General features: G+C 41.1%; 3 protein-coding genes across 13 annotated transcripts in view; 1 reads left to right on the top strand and 2 right to left on the bottom strand.

The window, feature by feature from the left end:
• Positions 1-22,311, bottom strand: part of LOC105688284 (multiple coagulation factor deficiency protein 2 homolog) — a 61,055-nt gene that overhangs the window by 33,618 nt on the left and 5,126 nt on the right. Inside the window, exons 1-3 of one of the 10 annotated variants that reach the window (XM_048655076.1) lie at positions 21,854-22,271; positions 21,643-21,769; positions 4,167-4,409 (exon numbers count right to left, since the gene is read on the bottom strand). The gene's annotated coding sequence lies outside the window, so the exon portion shown is untranslated. Of the gene's footprint in view, positions 1-4,166; positions 4,410-5,383; positions 5,524-5,679; positions 5,699-5,866; positions 6,068-7,084; positions 7,183-21,642; positions 22,274-22,311 lie in introns of those variants that run through there. The other 9 variants (XM_048655116.1, XM_048655112.1, XM_048655127.1 and 6 more) reach the window with 9 other exon arrangements.
• On the top strand, positions 7,079-19,147 carry LOC105688265 (insulin-like receptor). Its single transcript, XM_012404422.3, has 6 exons — positions 7,079-7,572; positions 11,092-12,306; positions 13,464-13,617; positions 13,738-13,915; positions 14,014-14,188; positions 14,413-19,147. The coding sequence occupies exons 2-6, from the start codon at positions 11,572-11,574 to the stop codon at positions 17,416-17,418; spliced, it is 4,248 nt and encodes a 1,415-aa protein (XP_012259845.2). The 5' UTR covers positions 7,079-7,572; positions 11,092-11,571; the 3' UTR covers positions 17,419-19,147.
• On the bottom strand, positions 18,907-21,170 carry LOC105688298. Of its 2 annotated transcripts, none has more exons than XM_048655169.1 (2): positions 21,042-21,170; positions 18,907-20,211 (listed from the first exon to the last, which is right to left on the bottom strand). In XM_048655169.1, the coding sequence occupies exons 1-2, from the start codon at positions 21,042-21,044 to the stop codon at positions 19,774-19,776; spliced, it is 441 nt and encodes a 146-aa protein (XP_048511126.1). In that variant the 5' UTR covers positions 21,045-21,170; the 3' UTR covers positions 18,907-19,773. The 2 variants fall into 2 exon arrangements, with proteins under 2 accessions (XP_048511126.1, XP_012259881.2); XM_012404458.3 differs by lacking the exon at positions 21,042-21,170 and adding an exon at positions 20,425-20,743.

The following is a 22,311-nucleotide window of genomic DNA, read 5'->3' as shown; positions in this document are numbered from 1 at the left end:
ATTATCGCCGTATTCGTTTTTTCGTTCATCTTTCTATTGGTTTTTCTCAACTAGGTACGTAAAATCGAAATTCGCGCTCACGTTCTCCGATTCAATTGAATTCGTCTAATCGTAAGGTCAAAAATAAAATTCAAAATGATCTTTCAGATTTCCTGCAGCGTTTTTTTTTCTTCTCGTCGATATTCAATCACAGAATTCAATCAATCGTAACAAAGCGGCCTAATTGGATATTTAAGGGCGAATCAAAATGGAAATAGGAAACGAACATTCGATAATTCTTAATGGGGAAAACACTGGAGTAAATTATCATGCAAGATATGACGATTGATTGAGTTTGTTTAATTGCTGACCATATGCAGCAGCACGATCCGCATATTGTGTGATGAATTTCAATTGATACGAGTTATTAAGTGGGTCATGAATAATTTTCAACTCATCGTCAGCCCTAGAGAACGAGAAGCATTACTTTTTAGATAAGATAACGAGTTGTACTAATTCACTATACGAATCACTATTGTAGTTTCAATGTTTGATATTTCGTTGCAACGTGCCGAATGCGCCTGCGGAGTCTTGCGGCGTTAACATCTACACCTTTCGCTTACAGTAGAATTATGATATATAAACTGCGAAAGATTTCCTGCGCATAAAATTTCATCGCATAAGTCTGGAGACCTTTTCTTTTCGTTTCATAAAAACGTCGCAAGTTCGGAGCAAAGTACGGTGCAGATTTTATAACATACTCACGCGATATATCGGCAATTGCATTACCAGAGAGAATACCACTTTCACATCGTACGTCGACGATGGAATAATTAAGTTTATTGTTTACTCGGGTTTGTTTTTATTTTTCGTTTTGAAAAATCATAGACAGCTGAAAGCATGGCTCGCATCGTGACTGTGGGACTCGGTAACGTAGATCGTACGTTCAACGGACTTGCTTCGCACCTACAAAATATCGACCATAATTCGTGTCGGTAGGAAGTATGTGAAAAAAACATTTTTTAAAAAAAGCGAAGTTAAATAAAGAAAATACGAATGCTGCGTTTATAACGCCGTACTTAATTTACCTGAGCAAACCACCGACTTGTGCGCCGATAAGGAAATCACACATCGCATAGTTTTCCACGACACATCTGTTTTATTATTAACGTGTTTACGATGTGGGAAGCACGATTTTATCCTTTCCTCGTGCAACGCGCGCGAACGTACCGCCTTCACGAACACTTGTGTACATTGTACATTGGTGTATGTACGTAAAATGTATGTACCTCGATAATAGGTACATACGAGTGCACGTACACGTACTCGCTGCATGTTCGTTGTACACCTTCGTATACACCTATGTATCGTTCGTCGCCAAAGCGGATGACCCCGTGCAGGGTTTCGCGTGAAACTCATACCTGCACCTGTCTAACTACCTTGCACCTGCATATATTCCGCACGCCGGTATAGATACGCTTCCGCTTGCTGCAATTGTGAGTGGATATGGCTACGTATGTTGTATAGGTGGACGACATACACAGGTAAAAAAGTAATAAAATACTACACGTGTAATCGTTGATATATTTATACGTATGGCTTGTACGAGAGGTGTGTATACGTATAGACGGAGGATTCGCTGACCAGGGCGTAGGTAAGTATACGAAAGGTCGGACAATTCGATTAACCGGAAATCGATAACTAATAAACGCCGAAGGAAATATTGCCCGCTATGCAACGGGAGGAATGTACATATATAAGAGCAAGAGGGTGGGGGAGATGAGGAGGAAAAATGTACTGCATCTAAATTTCCGAGGAAAGATTATGACATTTTGTTTCTGCGCTTTGCATGTTACGGTCGCGACGATCCGGCTGCAATTCGTTCTTCTCCGCACGCCTAAAGACGAAGAATCAGACCGGAAGGCCTCTCTTCGCAGTCGCTTTTCGTTCTCTCATATACATATATGTCGGCACATTGTGGGTCACATGCCAGTTTCGTTGAAACGATAGTAACGATCTACTTTGCATACGTGTATATACGCACGACTATCGTGAAAACTACGTAACAAGCAACCGACTGAAACTGCAGCAGAAAACCCTATCATATTCCGACATAAGAGCGGACACACATATATTGTGGTCGTATATGAGATAGAACGGCTCATTTAACGTTCCGACTGACGTCATTGCCCGCGAACAATGACTTCCGGTATTCACGATGCCGATTGTGCACCGTTGTGGCATAAAAAGGTGAAAAAAATTTATCTTCATTTTTCGCATTAAAATTGCTTTGATACAACGAAATCTGCGCCGCAAATTGAAACTGCGACCGCGCGCTCACCGCGGTAAATAAATTTTTAGCCGTGCATTCTCAATTTAGACACGAGAGATCGGACTCGCATGGAGAATGCACGCGGTGCTATTGTGCGAATAGAAAATGATGTGTTTTTCTGGATTCTATCAGATTTCCTCGGATCTCGTATATCGCGTCGATCCCGATGCAACTCGATCTAAGGAAATCGTGGTATCGTAGCCGAACGAATCCGACCTTACCGACATCTGAATTAAAAATGTTCGATTTCAAATATTAATCCAAGTGGATCCAACGCTGGGTATGGAAAAGAAGGAAAAAGAAAAAAAAAAAAACTGGTAATCCTGTCATTTCTGCGGAGATGAGATCGAGTGATTTCTAATTCCACGGCGATGGAGATCGACCGTGTAAGGGTTATACACGCATGACATACATAAAAATTGATCGAATGAACAGCGAAGCCTACACGAGTAAATTATTCACAATTTACACACATACAGCGTACCACCAGTGGTCAATGTACAATTGGTGTAATTCGTAGACGATGCTTGTATACTCATTGTCACATCTCATAAATTTTAATTAATCATAAAAAAACGAGGGACGATCACGTACGTGCGTTCGAGTTATTAATTAAAATGATCGAGCAGACTTTTGGATAAGCGTTAAATTAAAAAAAACCTCACCATTTTACCGCGCATCATATGTTTGAGTTTGTTCTTTTAAAGAGTTTCGGATAATACGTTGGCGTTTTATTAATAGGCGCTGTGACTCGAGTGCAGTAATTAAGATTTGGCGGATCGGAGATAAAAGTTGGGCTGCGCATTATTATGACAAGTGGATAACATGAATTTACATTGGCGTTAAGTGAACGTGTAGCAGCAGCTGCTGTCTGCTGATAATAACATCGTAAAGGTCAGAACACTCCGACAGTTATTTGGCGATTGCAAAAATTGAAGAACTGCGGTTTCAATAGTTGCGAGGTGGTAAACCTCACAATCGATGCGACTGTACAGCGGCGTCAAAAATTTCTGTCGAATTAAAATTTTTCATCCCGCACAGTCGGATCCGTGGACACGAGATTAATTTAATAAAGCTTATTTTGGCAATCGATTTTCTACCTATCCACAACAACAAAGGCCACCGCAGCCTAAAAATTCAAGATATTACGTAACCGAATCGTTGGCATTTTACCAAACACGAGAATATACCATGTCGAAGTACCGAATCCTTTGTTTAGTTTCCATGACGTTCGTACGACGATTGCCTTACCCAATAGAGGCGCGTCTGTTTGACGGTTGAATATTTTCATCTCAATTTTCCCCGTCCAATTTCGTAACGTTTCGGAGGTGTGCGACGATTTATTTTCAATCTGACGTCAAAGTGACGTTGCTCCGATCGCATATATGGCATTCTCTCGTCAGTTCGTGCGTGTAGACTATTTTGCGTCAGCAAAACCATCGAACCGCGCCAAGGTTTCTAACAATTAGCCTCTGTACTCATCATACAGATGCGCATGATTTGAAATGTAAATTTTTGTTATCGTCATTTTTTCTACAGAGAATTCAAAAAAATATCACCAATTTGCGAAGTGATCGATTACCGTCCGGAGAAATGAGTTCCCTCGACCAAATTTTTTCCCCGAACAAAAGGAAACGGATACCTAATCCATGGAATTCAGTGTGGACATTATTGTATACGTGCGTTATATTGAAACTAGAACAGTGTGCTTCTGACTCATCGGCATATCAAACATCATCGCAACGCACAAAGCCCGCCCACTGGAACTACACGAGCCGATGATCATCGCTGAGTAAGCGATTCTAAATTTGATGCTGTGAACGTTGAAAAAGCGTGAAATAGTTTGATTTCTTACCGTCGTCCTGTCACGGAAATCTCATGGGGCGTTTAACACCGACTGACAAGCCAGCTCTGTGCACCGGGGAAAAACTATTTTTCCTAATTCGTCAATCTCCGACGTCGTTGTCCAACGGCTTTTCAAATTCATCTCGCTCTGCCTTGTGTTTCTTGGGCGACCTCACAGCTCGAGTCATGTAATGTATTTTCTTGCGCGAAGAAAGTTCAATATCAATGCCACTCGGATCATAGCTGGTAGAGGCTGTAAAAAACAGCGCAAATATTAGCACCAAGGCGCACATAGCGAACCCTCATTACTGTAATGTAAAATACATAAGCCCGATATGGCGTCGTGGGAATGACTACGGGAGACGTGAAAGCGGCACGTGAAAAAATCGAAGGATTTTACCTATAACCTCCGCAAAATTTAGCCGATATCATAATTTTTCATTGATCGTCCATCTTATGTGTAGTAAAGGTAATTTGGCGGGGCGAAAAATCTGCATTTTGCATTTATAACACGAACAAAGTTGGTTCAGCCGAGCGTGTCTGTAGGTGGTAGCTGTTTTCGTGTACACTTATATATATATATATATACCCATATTCATGCGGGTGTTTACCGCAGTAGAAAACGACAGGCAACTTCCTCTGGCCTAGATTTTCATCTTCCGCGACGCGACGAACGCCATTAATAAGTATCTCGTTTGAAGATAAACTTTTTTTTTTTGTTACTCTAATTACAGATATTTAGGAAAACGTTAGCACGCCCTATATACAGCTGCTCTGTACTGACGCTATCGCATACACACGTCAGGATCAGATGGTCGGATACATTCGTGAAATTTGTTTATCGGAATTAATCGCTTGGAAACCGCTCGCGAAGTGCGATATCTGAAATTCTCGTATACCAGCGCCGGACTCGAAATGTCAAACGCTGCAGGTCCGACATAATTCTTTATTATCGAGTTCGGTAAATTCTTTCATAAACCGCAAGTGAAAAAAATAATTTTCAACACCGCAGTCCGCACGTCGACGTTTTGATTTGTTATTCTTTTATCATTTTATTGCGTCTGAAAACGTGAATAAGCTGAATAAAGCATTCGAGCTATATCGAAAACTGCATCATTCTTTTCCCTGACTTTGAATACCATAAATTTTATAGCATTCTCATTGACTCGCAGAATATTGTGAAACGAACAAAAGAGCTTATCTCAGATTGTTTAATATTTTTCCTACTTGTTTTTTTTTTTTTCCGCCTGTGAAGCAGTTCTGCAGATTTGCAGCACATGATCCAGGCGACCCCACTGCATACGTACAACTGACACAATGTCAACGTGCCAATCGCTTCACAGTCTAGACGATGGTGTAATTGGACGTCGACTGTACGAGGTAACCCTATAATGTATTCCACTACTCGTAAGTAACGACGGTACGTAAATAAAGACTCACAATCGGTTGACGTACCTACTGCTATTAGACCGGTTAAGTGAAATGGTTTATTGATGAACTAAATTTTTTTGCTCAGCTTTTACCTGGTAGCGTAGATACGCTGTATAATTTTTCTTGTTTTCGGCGAAAGTAGTAACGTCGTGAATCGTTGATTGGGGAAAATTTCTTATTACGACTAAACTAAAAAACGAATGAATCGACTCTTCGCTTGTTGTGCAACTGCGGTCGTTGAAATCTCACGACGCGATAATAATCCAAAACAAGTATTACCTCCGATTCGTCGAAAAAAACAGAATTCGAACGCGGGACCTTTTGGCGATGATTCCGCCGACGAGAAAAAAGTAAATGAACAAATAAATTAAATGAGAAAATAGTTTCACGTTTCGCCTTGGGACGAACACGAAATATCAAAATTCTCCGCGAATGTAATACTTCGAACGCGTTCACGTTGCCGGAATAATATCAACTCTTTTATATATAAATGTGGCGATCCTATCTGCAGCGGGAGGGGGAAATCTAAATAATGATAGTAATAATACTGGTATTGATAATAATGAACGAAAAATGGTTACGTTTTTAGCAAAATGTATCTGCGTTTATGTCCAAAATCCTAATAACTTTTCGACACATCGAACTCTGAATAGCTCAAATCAAATATTGGCTCTCGAAGCCTGCAATGGCTATAAATTTCCTAACTCAAGCGAAAAACAGATAACAATTTCAAGACGTGAATAATCATGGCAATAAATGTGCAATGAAAACAGATAAATGCGAAATTTGAAATTGAAATAAAAAGAGCCGTATAACAATCCGCTGAATTGCGATGAAAACTAATCGTCCGACTCGCAGTGAGGAGGAGGAGGAGGAGGAGGTCTGTCGTGTGACCGCATTTACTACCTCTCAAGATAACATTTCGTCAGCACGACCAAATGAAATAATAAAAATATATATCTAAATAAACTAAATGAAAAGAAAAAATAAAAATAATTTAGCTACTATCTTTTCCTACAAAAGACAACTAACTTCTGATAATAATGGCAAGTGACTGGAAGAATACAGCGGTACATAAGTAATACCTATGTATATAAATAATGCGGGATATATATATCGAGAGCTGTTTTATCTAAATAATTCCATCAGTTGCAAAAAGAAGACTCGCTATAGCGTGTATAATATAGTAAAATATATATATAAATTTTTTGACGATCCCGCGAAGAAAACGGCTCCGGAGATTTCTCGATTCGTAGAAATAAATCCGTTCACGTTCTCCTCTCGGGACACGCTATCGTTGCCCGATCGGAATATATTCTAAAATATTCAGCTAGCTTTTTGCTAGAAAGTAAAAACCATCCGCGCAACGTAGGCACAAAATTGATTACGACTATGGTTATAATAGACCGAAAAATCCCCCGACGGTTACGACTATGGTTCGGGCAACGCCGCTGCCAGCTGACTTCAGTTTTCTGTAGTATTTCGCTTCTCACTAACCAGCAGGACTGTTCGGTGCGCGCCAACCGAGCGAGCATTTATCCGCGTCGCCTCCGTCCGAGCGGTTTAGGAGCTTCCAGAGGTTCGAGTAGAACTGATCACATCCTACTTTTCCTATAACGACGATTAATAAATTGCGTCTGAAACGGGGAAGATTTTCAGCGTTCGGGCAAAATCGTAGCGTCGTGAATTACGAGTGACGTGAATCTTACCCCCCCAGTGAAACCCTACCACCCGGGTATCAATTTCGTGGTGAATAACAATCTTGACAGAAAGTCCGATTCTTGACAGAGTGACACTATCGGTCAAGTTGTACCTTCTGTCCAACGTTTATTGACGCATCCACGGAGGAGACTCTCACCGTGTTTATCGTCGGTGTTTACAGGATCAACACGTGGGGTGGTGTGAACCGTCAGGAATAATCGTTATTTCAAAATTTTCAAAGTGAAAGTGAGCGACAGTGCGGTGCATCGTTGCTAGAAATACAAGTACGTATATCCCCCTGAATCAAACGCGCATCGCGTGCTTCTAATTAACTAGATAATAGAAAAAAAAAAAATAAATAATGAAAAGGAAAAAATAAAACAACAGAGTCGAATCGAACGTAGAGCAACAGTTGAGTAGTTTAATAATAGGTCCAAGGATCCCGCGGACGCGAACTTTGCAGGATAATCGTTCAAGTTTCACGAAATCGTTGGAACGTTGTAAATCATCGGGACGTATCGCAGCGTACGTACGTACGTACGTACCCTACGGTATCGTAAAATTCAAATGCGGAGTGCTCGTCGGACATTGAATAGTAAAATAGTTTCTTCGGTCTTGTAAACAAGACTCGCGTCGCGGGATCAACGCTGGTGTTGGCCGAAGAGACGGACAAACAACAGGCAAACATGCAAGCATGCGTGCGAGTAACAACCTCCTCGGTCTTTTTTCCTCTGCCTTCTCTACTATACGACCAAACGACCAAACGAACGAACGAACGAACGAACGAAACCGACAATAGCAGCAATAGCAGCAGCAGCAGCAGCAAACGAACGGCGAACAGCGCCAATCCAGGGACAGCAGACTGGCCGCCAGAAGGAAGGCCTGGCTCGCTTGCCTCTGTGTAAACGCCGCCCCGAGTATTGCCGTCCGTGACGCAACTCATTCACGTTATACACGTCCTCCACTATAATACACGACTGCTGGCTTACTACGCAATACAAGATAACGTGGACCCGAAAAATATCAACTCCCAACTTTCGACCAACGAATAGATTACACGCGAGAATTACGCTTATTAATATAACATAAGCCAAATCATGTGTTTACAGACCCATTTACGATTTTACCTGATTATTTTATACACTACGATCATTACTCACTATTTACGATACGATGAGCCCGAGAAACACGGTGGTGTAAATTAATGTACGGTACATTTCACGTCCATACCACTTGGCAAGTTTTTTCTTCCTCTCCGCTCTCCCTGTCGTTCGAATTCCTTTTTTTTTATTCATTTCACTCCAAACCTCCGTTAAATCATGAACGTATCGTATTTGGGCAGGTGAAAAATTTTAGTCACGATCGAACAATTTCTTCTGATTTCAATTCCAAACAATGATATTTGAACAAAGATTTCGACACTGATTTGACAGTGTGACAAATTCCCCCCTTGCAACGATTTGCTATTTTCTGAAAAATTTGAGTGAGAAAAAAATTGATGTTAAAATCTGTTCGATTTGACGCGCAATGCCCCATATATAATACGTATACCTACGTGATACGCGCGCACCGCATCGTATACGTACGATAATTTTTAGAGGGAGGTGGAAATATTTCATTCTCCGCTGTTCATAGACCTTTGCGGTGAACGCCAACGCGATAACCGAGTATAGGAAAATTTCAACAATATGTAATTATATAAAGGTGCAATAAACTAGTATATGAAGAAATTGAACTACATCTATGTACATATCGATCACGTATCGTCGATTATTCATTCAAAATTGTCAAAACTGTAGGACGATATCGCGTGGAACCGGGTATGACAATACCTACTATAAAATTATACATACATACAATATACTGACCGCCGACCGCGTTACGTACATGTTACAATAGACGGTAAACTTGTCACTTCTCGCAGATGTCACGGTCACGAGATAAAATGTTAATTAATTTCACGACGTAGTTGGCTCGTCGGTTCGCTCACGCGGTTTCCTAACTGTAGTTCGATGATTGTACATATTGAGAATTCTAACATACCATTCGGCTTTGACTTCCTCTCCGGCGCAGATATTTAGTTACAGTTCGATTTGAGGCCTTTGAAATTTTCATTATTATTCGGATATCGAACGGTTCGAATACTCGGTATAATATACGTTATCGTTTCGAACAATTATACTCTTGGAATTGACTTCGGCCACCGATATCCGAACGTTTAATTTTATTTTCGTTATTTTTCTAGAATAAAGGTATTCGGCATTTGATATCTGGAATAATCGTATAGACGGACGTACCTAATCACTGGCTGCGTTCCAATTTTCGGCGTTTCTATACCCAACATTATTCTCAATTTCATCGTATGCCCGGATACAACTATTGAATTCTCGTTATAGAACGTTTGGTGATTTTCCGATAATGTATATTTGAATCGCGTAATATATTTCTCGTATGATTTGCAAGCGAAAAATTTATCGCGATCCGTATCGATACCAATTTTGTCGAATCAATTCCGCGACAACGACGCACGTTGTATAGTTTTACACGTTACGTACAAAGAAATAAATGAGCCAATAATCGTGATCTGCGCATTAAACCAACAACATATTTATCATAGACTACACCGGGTGTTCTTTTGGATCTTAAAATATCGTATTAGCCACACACAGCCGTACCCTGAATTCCATTTGATAGCCTCAGGTTTCGTGTTGAAAAAAAAAAGAAACGTCAATATTTAATCTTTGTAAATCTCTGTCAGAGACATTTAAAAGGATGCAATCGTATTATCTTCGTCATTTAAATTCGTTCAAATTCAGACGTTGTTAATATGTTCTTATTCGTGCACCGTCTTTTCTCTCATCCGTCAGCACAAAAGAGGCCATACAAAGTTCAAGTATACGTAATCAAATATTAGTCACAAAGAAATGGAATTAATAATTTTTAATCTTTACGATTATTGATTCGTAAAAAAATAGTTACTCCGCAGTGGCTTTTGCGCTGAATAAATGACGCGCATCGAAAGATATTTAGAAAAAAAAACTAAAAAACTAAAAAAAAACTTAAAAATGCAGGTACTATATTTATTCGACACACGAATTTCGGTTTATTCTATTCCTGGGAAGTGCGTGGGCGGTTTGTTTGCTGGTGTAATTATCAGACAGTCGAATTTATTTTCTATGAAAATCTATTACGCGTGCAAAGTAGAAATTCCTCGGTAGAAAAACGTAAGGACGTTTAATATAGGCGTGACGAATAATGAACAGTTATAATTTCGTCTTATCTGCGCGAGACTTTTTCTTCAATTTAATAATCATCATGCGAAGTCAGGTCAGCATTCTTTTCCACACAATTCGTGTCGTCTACGTTTTCAGTATATCTTGACGTAACTAAACTACGGAATCTAGATCTCTTCGGGCCTCATGACCAAGAGTTTCGTTTTATTTTCTTCGAACCGTATGTCATGGGTTCCGCCATTTTTATTCATTTTATTTTTCTCTCTCTCCCTCTTCCTTTTTGGCAACAATGCACTCCAATCGCTCGAATCATCTCGAAAAGTACGAATAGGTATTGGCACAATAGGTCAACCTCCCAGCTGTCGAGAAGACGACGTTCTCGTTTTACAAATTTTGCTCGAAATTTTGTACGAATACTCTCCAGAGAAGCTAGAAAAATTCAGAGGCTTCTCCGTTCGTAGAATGACAATCGTAATCAAACGATAGATTATAGACTTTTAAATTATTGCTACAGTTTTTTTCCCCCCTTTTAAACGGTAATAATTTAATCTATATTCTGTTTTCTTGCAGAGCGAAGAGCGGAAGTCGTAAAACGAAGTGTGACCTAAGCACGTGACGTGGTGTGCTCGCGAACGACTTAACCAAAAGTGTCAGTGACGTAAAATTTCGTTATAAGTAAAAATATTCGAAAATAGTCCACGTTAATATCGAATTGTAATTTGTACACGATTAATTACAATATATTATTCATCTGATTCGGACGTTTGAAATCGCACTTTCCTACATTTATAACGATCAATCGGTCAATCCATAAAACCTCGAGAAATTCTACCGGTACCAAACTCTGCATTCCAGTTCATGGTCGGGAATCAGAGGAAATAAAATCGAAAAACGAAAAACGAAAAAGTTGCGGCAAACGGTGAGAACTCGATTACCATTGAGGCCGTTATAATTCTTACTGTTATGACTCATCGTAGTCCGTGTGAAAAATTGGAAACCTATCTAACGAAGGTAATTGAAAGAAGAAGATTACATAGATGAGAAACGATCATGAGGGCGAAAAAATTCTTCATTATTATTTGCATCCTGACTTCGGTCCTGTGCGAAGAAAAAGATGAGCTTCGAAAAGCCAACGCCGTTCCGAGGCAACGCGACAAAACTTCGCTCGGAAAGTACAACGGTGGCAATGTCGAGGAAAAAGAGACAAATACCGAATTCGCGGGCGAGCGAAAAAGTCAGCCCGCGAACGAAGACTTATCTATAAATCGGGCGGATCGAAGCAACGCGTTTCTCACCGTCCTAGGAAACATCGAAAATACCGGAAACGCATCCTCGTCGGTCGCCAAAAATAACAACGAACAGGAACGAAATCCTCTGTCAAAAACGGAACAACAATCGACGCAAGCCAACCGACCGACGTCTAATCACAAAGCGAATCAAAAATGGCGCGGAAAATATGGCAGTCCCAAAGAAGTAACGATATTCGATGGAATATGTCCACCGACCGACATAAGAAATTCCGTCGACAATTTCAACCGGATCAAAGATTGCGTCGTAATCGAAGGGTTCCTACAAATCGTCCTCATCGATCGGGACGTTAACGAAACCACCTTCGAAAATGTCACCTTTCCAAAATTGAGAGAGATCACCGGATATCTTCTCTTCTACAGAGTAAACGGCCTCAAGAGTTTAACGAACCTTTTCCCGAACCTCGAGGTAATCAGGGGCCAGACTCTGATCACCGATTACGCCTTGATGGTCTACGAGATGCCCAATCTGCAAGAGGTGAGCTTGTAATACCTATGCGCATTAAATGTGTAAAAGGATCGCGGTACCTTGCTGCCGATAATCGCGAAGAATGAGATAACCGGCCAATAACTCGCGTTGAATTTTATTAACAGGAAATGAGTCAATCACTTGGACGTAACGTACACGTAGCGCATTCTTCTCTCGGTCTTTTTTCGCTCGGCATGATTTTCCTTGAGCCGTCCGGTCCAGCTGTGGCTATCGCCACCACGTCGTTTTATACGAGGCTTTTAGCGGGATGTTCAGAAAAGTCGATTCATCCCGCGTATAAAAAGTGGCGTAAAAAAAAAAAAAAGGATAAATACCTGCTCGTCAGCGAATTCTAGACATTTTTCTATTCGTGCCGGCTGTCATCTGCTTAGAAAAGTAACCGACAGAGCACATGCTTCAGTTTTGATAATGACACGGTTTAAGTACCTTACTCACGTATCATTTATAGCGAACTCTCTGTATCTAGCATCTATAGAAATCGTTAAATCTCAATAACCAATCGCGGCGTCTGCAGCGCGTACAAAGTATCATCGTGATAAATGAGTCGTAAATCTTGACCGACCATCTCAAGCACTATAAACAAGTCTGGTAGCTGATGAATAGCCCCATCTTAGAAATTCACACAGTCTTCGTACTCGGTGATGTGTTCTATTACGTGTGCGTGGTACTCTACGTTGAAATCGCAAGTCGCGTACGTAGCAAAGAAAATGAGGCGACTAAATAATCCGTCGTTTTATACTTATTATTTGCGCAGGAGTAGAAAACGTGTTATACCCATAGGTTGATATGTTACTCAGGTTTCCGTTCGATTATATTTTTTCTTTTCTTTTCATTTCTTTTCTTTTCTTTTTCACACCACGTTTGTCTTCGACGTGAAAATCAAGCGCGTTTCGCAGGATGCGACACGGAGATTATTCGACGGTCCTGCATAAGATCAATTAGCGAGGTTTTAATTCGGGTCTATTTTGATTTGGATAATGATTCCCACAAGGAATCAGAGGACCGAAACTTCGGAGACAATAACCCATATTGAGGTCACTTAACAGCAAGGTTAACCTGGTTGAACCACTTGATCCCTGGTAGGAGCTGGCGCTTAACCTCTCCGCTTTTATTTAATTGAATAAATAATTCTTATCCCTCCGCAGCTCGGTCTCAAGAAACTGACAGAGATAACGAGAGGAGGAGTTCGCATAGAGAAAAATCCATCGCTCTGTTACGTTAACACGGTCAATTGGACTCTCATCGTGAACACCGGTGAAACATTTATAAAATTCAACAAAAACGAGGGGGCATGTCCCGGTTTGTAAAACATACGCACACACGTATATTATCGTCGTTATCTTCACGTTGAATAATCATTTCCTCTTCTTATCGTACACTTTTTTTTTTCTTCCATCTTCCACGATCGCGCACCCGTAGGTTGTCAACAATGCAATCCAGGTCATTGTTGGACTTCGAAGCACTGTCAGGTCACACTCAAGCCTGAGTGCCACTCGGAATGTTTGGGATGGTGCACAGGACCCGCAAACACCGACTGTTACGTCTGCAAACATTTTCGTCATGCCGGCAAATGTGTGAAACAGTGTCCGCCGAACTAGTGAGTTGTTTAAAATTATCAACGATGACGACTCGATTTCATTTTTTGTCATTACCGATCGTTTCCTTCGCGGATTTTCATGATCATCTGATTTTTAGCTACGGTTATCTGGATCGGCGATGTATCACCGAAGAGGAATGCTTGAATATGAACCGTACGGTTCACCAAATCGCGTATAGCGGTGTGACCAAAGATCCGAATTGGCGACCATTTCGAAACTCTTGTATTTCTCAGTGTCCCATTGGCTTCGAAGACTTCGTTGACGACGATGGTGTAAGTTGATGTGGATTTATACTCGTTGTACCGTCCTCACTTTCTTCGGGCAACGCCCCCCCCAATTGCGAATCATATTTGCCAGAATTCACCGCAATCAATGTCGAATGTGGCATCGATTTCAATCGACTCGCCGATTGAAACTTTGGCGTATCGGGTGTAATTTGTTGTTGTTGTTGTTGATTTTTTTTTTTCTGGTACGTTTTCTATTCTTTGTTGTACAGATGACGAAGTGCAGAGAGTGTTCTGGTCCTTGTCGCCGAGTCCTCGCGGGCGAAACGATCCGCAATATGGCTGACGCTCAACGTTACAGGGGAATCGACGTGGTCCAAGGTGGTCTTGAATTTCACATAGAAAATGGAAACTGGAACATCATGAACGAACTTGCCGAGTCGTTCGGTTCGATCGAGGAGATAACCGGGCACTTGAAGGTCATGCATTCCTTCCCAATCACGTCGTTGGCCTTCTTCAAGAAACTTAAGGTCATCAAAGGCGATCCACCGGATACGAATAACGCGAGTCTAACGATTTTGGACAACCCAAACCTCTCAAATTTATTCCAACCGGGACAAGAAATCCGCATTTTGAACGGCAGGTTGTTTTTCCATTACAATCCCAAGCTATGCTTTTCGAAAATCGAGAGCCTCGGGCACATGGTTGGAATACAGAATTTCTCAAAGGTCGAAGTCGACCCCGAATCTAACGGCGAGAAGGTCGCTTGCAACATAGTGAACATTAATATAAACGTGACGGAAAGAGGACCGGACTTCGTCACCATTGCGTGGAACAGTTACGTCCCCTCGGACGGACAACGTCTCCTCGGGTACATACTGAATTACATGGAAACTGAGAATAAAAACATCACGGTCTTCGACTCGAACTTTTGCTCGAACAATACCTGGCAGTCGGTCGACGTCGACATCCCGAACGCGGACTTGGCACTTTCCGTCGTGTCTAAAATGATCACTGATTTGAAGCCGTACACCAGCTACGCGATTTACGTGAAAACGTACACGTTCAGAAACGAAAACGCGTTCGTCAGCCCGGTTGGACAGTCGGAGATAAATTTCTTTCGCACGAAAAGCGATATACCGTCGCCGCCCACCAACTTGTCTTCGTTTCCGGTGAGCGACACGGAAATCATGGTGCGCTGGGGACCCCCGGATCTCCCGAATGGCCCGATAGCCTATTACCTAATATCCGGATTCGTGAGAAAGGACGACCGTGAATATCTCGAGGTCAGGGATTACTGTAAGTTCGGACTGGTCGATGAGGCAACGGAGCCCGCGGCGGAGGTTGAGGTGACCGAGAAGGTTGAAGTGAACGTCAACGACCCGCCGACGAAATCGTGCTGCATGAAGGATTTACTCCAGACGAAACCCACCGCTCCTAAGAAATTCGAGATCATGTGTCACGAGAACATGAGCATCAGTATGCTCATTCCCGGTAAAAAGAGCTTCTGTAGATCATCCGGGGTCGATTACATAAAACCCGTAATCGCGCACGGAAAGTACGAGGCTTTCAGCTTCAACGTTAGCGCGACGAACAATTCGTACCTCGTTAAAAACCTCACGCATTTTTCACTTTACACGATATCCGTAGGCGCCTGCGGTCCGATGCTTCCCAACAATAGCGAACAGTGCTCCGAGGTACAGTACACGAGTACTCGGACCTCTAAGAAAGAGACGGCGGACGATATCCACAATCTCCAAGTGGTGGTTTCGAATAACACGATCGTCACCGTCTCCTGGGATCCCATACCATCTCCGAATGGATTAACCGTCGCCTACACGATCGAGTACATAAGTCTCCACGTCAAAGACGCTGTCAAGTCCACGGAGTGTGTACCGGAAAAGAAAATACGCGCGAAAAGAAATAAACATGACATAGCTAATCTCAGCCCTGGGAAGTACAGCGTCAGGGTCAGGTCAATGTCGTTGGCGGGTGACGGTGCGTTTTCCGAAATGGTAGAGTTCGTCGTTCAAGTGCCGGAAAATAATTCCGTCGGCGTAGCGGTCGGTTTGTGCTTCGCGATACTCGCGGTGGCCGTGGTATTCGTATTGTGTTTGATATACAAGCGACGCCAGAACAGAATGAAGCAAATCAGATTGATAGCCAGTGTGAATCCGGATTACATAGAGACCAAATACGTAATCGACGACTGGGAAGTGCCCAGGGAGGACGTCGAGATTCTCGAAGAACTCGGATTGGGTAACTTTGGGATGGTGTACCGAGGCGTACTTAACGGGACTAGAAACGTTGCGGTAAAAACCATATCCGAGAACGCGAACCTACGAGAGAAAAACGAATTCCTCAACGAAGCATCGGTCATGAAGAACTTCTCGACCTTTCACATAATAAGGTTACTCGGAGTCGTGTCCGTCGGTACGCCGCCGTTCGTCATCATGGAATTAATGGAGAACGGAGACCTAAAAACCTACCTACGAAAAATACGTGACACCCACCTCGTCCCGAATTTCACGAGAATTTCTCGAATGGCCGCCGAAATTGCCGATGGCATGGCTTACCTGGAGTCGAAAAAATTCGTCCATAGAGATCTAGCGGCGCGGAATTGCATGGTCTCCAAAGATCTGGTTTGTAAAATCGGCGATTTTGGTATGGCCAGAGACATATACGAAACCGATTATTACAAGATCGGTAAAAAGGGACTTTTGCCGATACGATGGATGGCACCGGAAAATTTATCGGACGGTGTTTTCACCTCGGACTCGGACGTGTGGTCCTACGGAGTAGTTTTATACGAAATTCTAACGCTTGCCGAAATCCCCTATCAAGGATTTTCGAACGAGGAAGTGCTGAATTACGTTTTGCGAAAAGGCACGGTTGACATACCGAAAAATTGCCCGGAAGTTATATTCAAAATAATGGAGAGATGTTTCAAATGGAGACCCAATGACAGACCCACCTTCCTCGAAATTATTTCCGAACTAGAGCCATTTTTGGCGCAAGACTTTTGCACAACTTCGTTTTACCATTCGTCCGAGGGTGTCGAGATTCGTAATTCGGGGGCGAAAAAGGTTTACCACAACGCTGCGCCCATCAGTTTTTATTTCGGTAACGAGACCGCTAGGTGGGTAAAAGACTTCGAAGACAACGTCATGCTTCTGGACCAAACTAAGGCAGGTTCGAGTCGGGGACGAATTTTCAAAAACGGTTTCCAGCAATTCGGTAATCTATCGACAATGGAAGACGTATCTTTGGATCGCTGAGGCCCGACTGTCCCTAATAATTTCTTACAGCCAACTTCCTCTCGATGGCATTTTTTCAAAGACTGCGGCGTTGTGCTACTAAAATATTTCTCTTCGATTCGTTCACCTAGTGCTGGTTCACTACGTGTCATTCGTATTCCGTCTTATTTGATTTACCGAAAAAAAAAAACTAAATAAATAATTGAATAAAAGGAGTGAAAGAGAGAAAGACAGAGAATATGATAGTGGAACAGAATGAATGTCGAAAAATAGGTAAACTGGAATTCAATAGAATAGCATTTATCGCGTGTGCAGAGTCTGACGGAAAATAGAAAGACAGATAAAGATATGAGGTGTCTTGTTGTGCCTCCACACGAAGTGCCTTATTTATTAATCAACGATAATTAATTCAATCCATTTCTATAATTTCGAGAACATCGTGTCGGTGTTAAAAAAATGATACGATTTCATTTCTACCCGAAAGCTCGTGCAATCTTGATCTCCATATCGTATAATATGGATAACAATTTATAAGGATAGCTGAACCTTATACAACATTTATTTACTGACGTCGTTAACTGTAATAGATAACAAGTTTAATGATTTTCATCAAAGAATGTCCGGTTCAATTGGTTTCCGATTAAATTATAGATTTCTGATCACCTCGTTAAAAAGCCAACTGTCTTCTATGAACATTTTACCGCTGAATAAGGTCATTCAACCAATCGCCGATTACTTGCGCACATCGATATGTAATCTGGATATATACTTTACGCCGTGGCTTTTATTTTTTTTTGTTTTTGACTCCTGCAAAAGCGAATCTGCAATTATCGACGTAATTCAAATTATATCTGAATGATAACTTAGAGCTATTCAAGATTACGCCGAACAAGCCACACAGCCAATCTCGGCAGTTATTGACTGTTTTCGCGGAAAAATTTAATTAGGTATATTTAAAAAATATATTTGATTACTATTACTATTATTATTATTATTATTATTGTCATTATGATTATTATTAATATTATTTTGCTGCTCACGTACCTTAGATGTATATATAATATGTATACGATAATCGTTTCTATTACTTTATACTCGCATACACCGAATTTAAAAACAGTGCTGGCATATTTGCGTTACTGTCGTGTAGATATACGTTATGTAACTACCTTACTGTAATTTTACTTAGGGAAGTTTTTCTGGGCAACGTCATAACTAACGACAAAACAATTCGAGGGGCGTGACGTTGCACGTGACGTTCTCGCACCGGGATATTCCTAATCAAAAATCCTGCCATACTGTCTTCCACGAGAGACTATTGACCATTATGTAAATTAATTATTAATTTATCTTTAACCGTACATTTTAAGCTAAGTTATTAAATTTTATTTTAAATAAACAGTTCTCTAGTTTGCTTTTCTAATGTTTCTTGTTACTTAAGTCTGAAAAATAATAGAAACGAAAAAATATGGCGGGGTATACAAGGAATCATGAAATCAAACGACTATATACAACTTGCAATTAATTTTATGTTTAGTTTATAATACTTAAGAATTATGGACCGTAAAAAATTAATTAATTATTATCGTAAGCCACGTTACTGTTAGTATTGCCGCTGAGTATTACAACTAGTCACATAAGCCAAAAGTTTGTTATTCTCGCAGAAAGATATTTTTTTTTTTTTTTGCTTTTTTTTCACCTTTCTATTTCAATTTTTTTTAAATAAAGAATAACAGGAGATCCCAAAAAATTTTCAACGAAATCTATATTTATTTATCCATATTCAGTTAACCCCTTGAACTCTGTACAGATTTGCAGAAAAATTTACCGAGATTATTCGTGAATTATATTTCTCCCGCAAAATACAACATCGGTTCGAAATTGGTTGAAAAAATGTTCCGATACTGAGACACATAAATTAGTGGAGAATATTAAACATTTGAAATGATATAACCGTCGGTGGTACATTTGACGCGCATAATCTCCATTCAAAATACGATGTTTTTTGAACGATAAATTTTAAGATAAGGTTCCGATTCTCTCACTCGTCGTTATCACCACATCATCAGTATGCAGTTGTTACAAGAACAAATCTAATCTAATCTTTCGACGCCTGCAGTCTCTCCAGCTCCCCGTACCTCGTGACCCATCTCGATGCCTGGCGCTTGTCAAAGCTTTTTTTTTTTTTCACAGTAACTCAACCTCAGTCACAACATTGATAATCATGAGTCATCAGGTGTCAAACGCCGGGCTATATACGTGCTTATACTACTTACTTATTATAAGCGTGAAGCGGAGATCGACGCGGGAGGTCTACGTGGTATATCGGCTCATTACACAAGACGCACAACCGAACAAGTGCAGCAGATGTCAGGGTTATTGGAGATAAAAATTCATCTGATTCGCGTTCATATTTTCCAATTCTTCGAAGGTATATTTTTTCCCCATTATCGGAGATCGGTCGAGTTTCAAAAAAGGATTATAAATGTTGGCGTTTCGGTTTTCCAACTGTTGAAAAGTCATCGATTTCCGTGCGTCAGTATTGCCCTTGGCCTTGAGCGACGTCGACTTGTCTTCGGGAATTTCGTTGTTCAAAGTATCGGAGCTATCAACCTCTGAAGGCCATCTGGTCCAATCTTGATAGTGCTTCGGAAGCTTTCTTCCTCCCGGTAACGTCGTTCTTCTATCGGCGACCGAAGGCTTCGTTTCTCGATTCTCCTCATACACTACTTCTGGAACCCCTCGTTGAAATTCGCTGTCCGCATCCGCGGGAATCAGTTGCGACGAACTCTTCGAGTTCCTCGGACTGAAAGCCTGAAAATTCTCAACGAGTTAATCGGCCGAACTTACGAAATTTCATTATTTTTCGAATTATGAAATAATTTATGAAAACTTTCTAATATTTCCACCGAATTCGGCACTCGTATTGAACTCCGTAGAAAATCGCGACAACCCCGGCGGTTTTATACTACACCTGAGTAAAAAAAGGGCTGCTCCCTTTCTGCCGATAAAATGCACGTTACATACCGAACTTTGCGTGGCAAGAATGATGGGTAGACAATAATAGTATATCCATAGGTCCATAATACAATGTCAATAACGAGAATATCGTATGAAAAATGCTGGTGTACCGCTGGCTGCTAAGAAATGAACTGACCCGACCGAGGATGCTCGTACGTCTTTATAAACTTGATGTTCCAGGGTCGGCATTGGGATGTGAAAAAACAAAGTGAATGAATAAAAAATTCCGAGATCACCAGGTCTTCGACTAACGGACGAAGCACATCACGCGGCGTGGATTCTAACTCATATTATTTACCGCGCGAAGCCAATGGAAACGTTGAGACAAATTTTTACAGTCGCATCATAGAGCGATCCTCGTATTAATACACTTTTCCATACCATCTACGCATTGCGCTAATGACGATAATCCGCTACCGACGCGCATATCTCAATTCATGTTTTATTCATCCCCATTAATGGTGAACGGTAAACACGCTTATAGCAGCTTTTCCACAACCGCCATGGCGTCGCGATCGTGAGCGATAATGCATTTTTAAACTAGTCGATCAGCGGCTCAATCGACGTCTAGAAAAATTCATTTAATTTCTTAATTCAATTGAATGAAAATTAAACAAACTTACCATGAGTGCTTGAATTTTTTTCGTTCCTTCGATCGCTCGACATCGTACATTATCTTCTCACAATTCACACCGCACTACACACTGCAAGTTGTGGTTTATACTCACCTGTTTGTTTTCCTCGCATGATGAATGTCAAATGAAATTCATCCTTTCTCTTTTATTTGCCCGCCAGTATTTTCTGTACCCTGCAGGGGTGCATTGTAACGAATATCGTGACAAATACCTGCGTTTGCTTTCGTCGCATTTATTGCAGAACTGAATAATCAAAATGTTTGCGCAAGTTTATGTCATATTTATATATGTAAATATACGATATACGTTTACAATAAGATGGAGAAACTGCACAATCTCTGGATGATGAAAGTGCGGCGGGAAAAAAATTCTCCCTCGTCAATAGACGATTGATTATTCCGGTATTATGTCGCCTCGCGGAAACAGAACACGGATGAAATCAAATCGTGGGGGGGTAAGATTCATTGCGGATACCAAATTAGGTACCGAACACGATGTGAATTTCAATCGCCAAGGGCACGAGAAATTCTTAAAACTTGCGTAGCGTATTCCGATAGTTCAGAGGCGCCACTACTCTGCGACGAATTACCTGTACTCAAGTTTTTATCGCGGAAATTGCGGGTGCTCAGGAGCCGAATTTTCTTTCTTCCGCTCGCAGAAGGGCGGCGAATTTCGTTTCCGGAACACGGCAGCTCGTCTACTGTCGCGCGTAAAAGCTGTAAGAGATTGAACAACATAGTAAACGCTTTCGCAAGACCCGCAGACTTTGAATTTCTACGAGAACTGAAGATCAACAACACCTTTTCAATTTGTTGCATCAAGGTCTCTGGCACTGCAATCGCACTGACGTCAATTCTCGCACAATGTCAATGCAATCTAACTTACGCGGATCCGATTTAATATAAATAACGACCACATAGAATGAGAAATCGGGCGCCCCGATTATCGGCGATCCAATTACTATATAATTATTGATTAAACGGGAGCAAAATTTAATCTGTGCAAAAAATTGTGTAACCGTTCGAAACAGGAATTATCGGCTCAAATTTCGACACTCACACTCTGATCCGCGTCGTCGGATAAAATGGTAAGAGAAAAAGTGAATATAAAAGTTGAATAAAGAAATCGAACGGCGATGGTCATTAATTTTTCCCAAATTGCCGGAAGTAGATATAAAAACATAGTAAAAATCAAGTTTCCTTATAAGCACAATCCGCGAAGTGAGATTGAAATATTTTCGCACCTCTGATTTCCCCCG

The sequence above is a fragment of the Athalia rosae genome, chromosome 1 (assembly GCF_917208135.1).
Source record: "Athalia rosae chromosome 1, iyAthRosa1.1, whole genome shotgun sequence".
NCBI classification, from domain to species: Eukaryota; Metazoa; Arthropoda; class Insecta; order Hymenoptera; family Athaliidae; genus Athalia; species Athalia rosae.
Note: the sequence above shows the minus strand (reverse complement) of the source record. Positions and strands in the feature narration are given on the sequence as shown.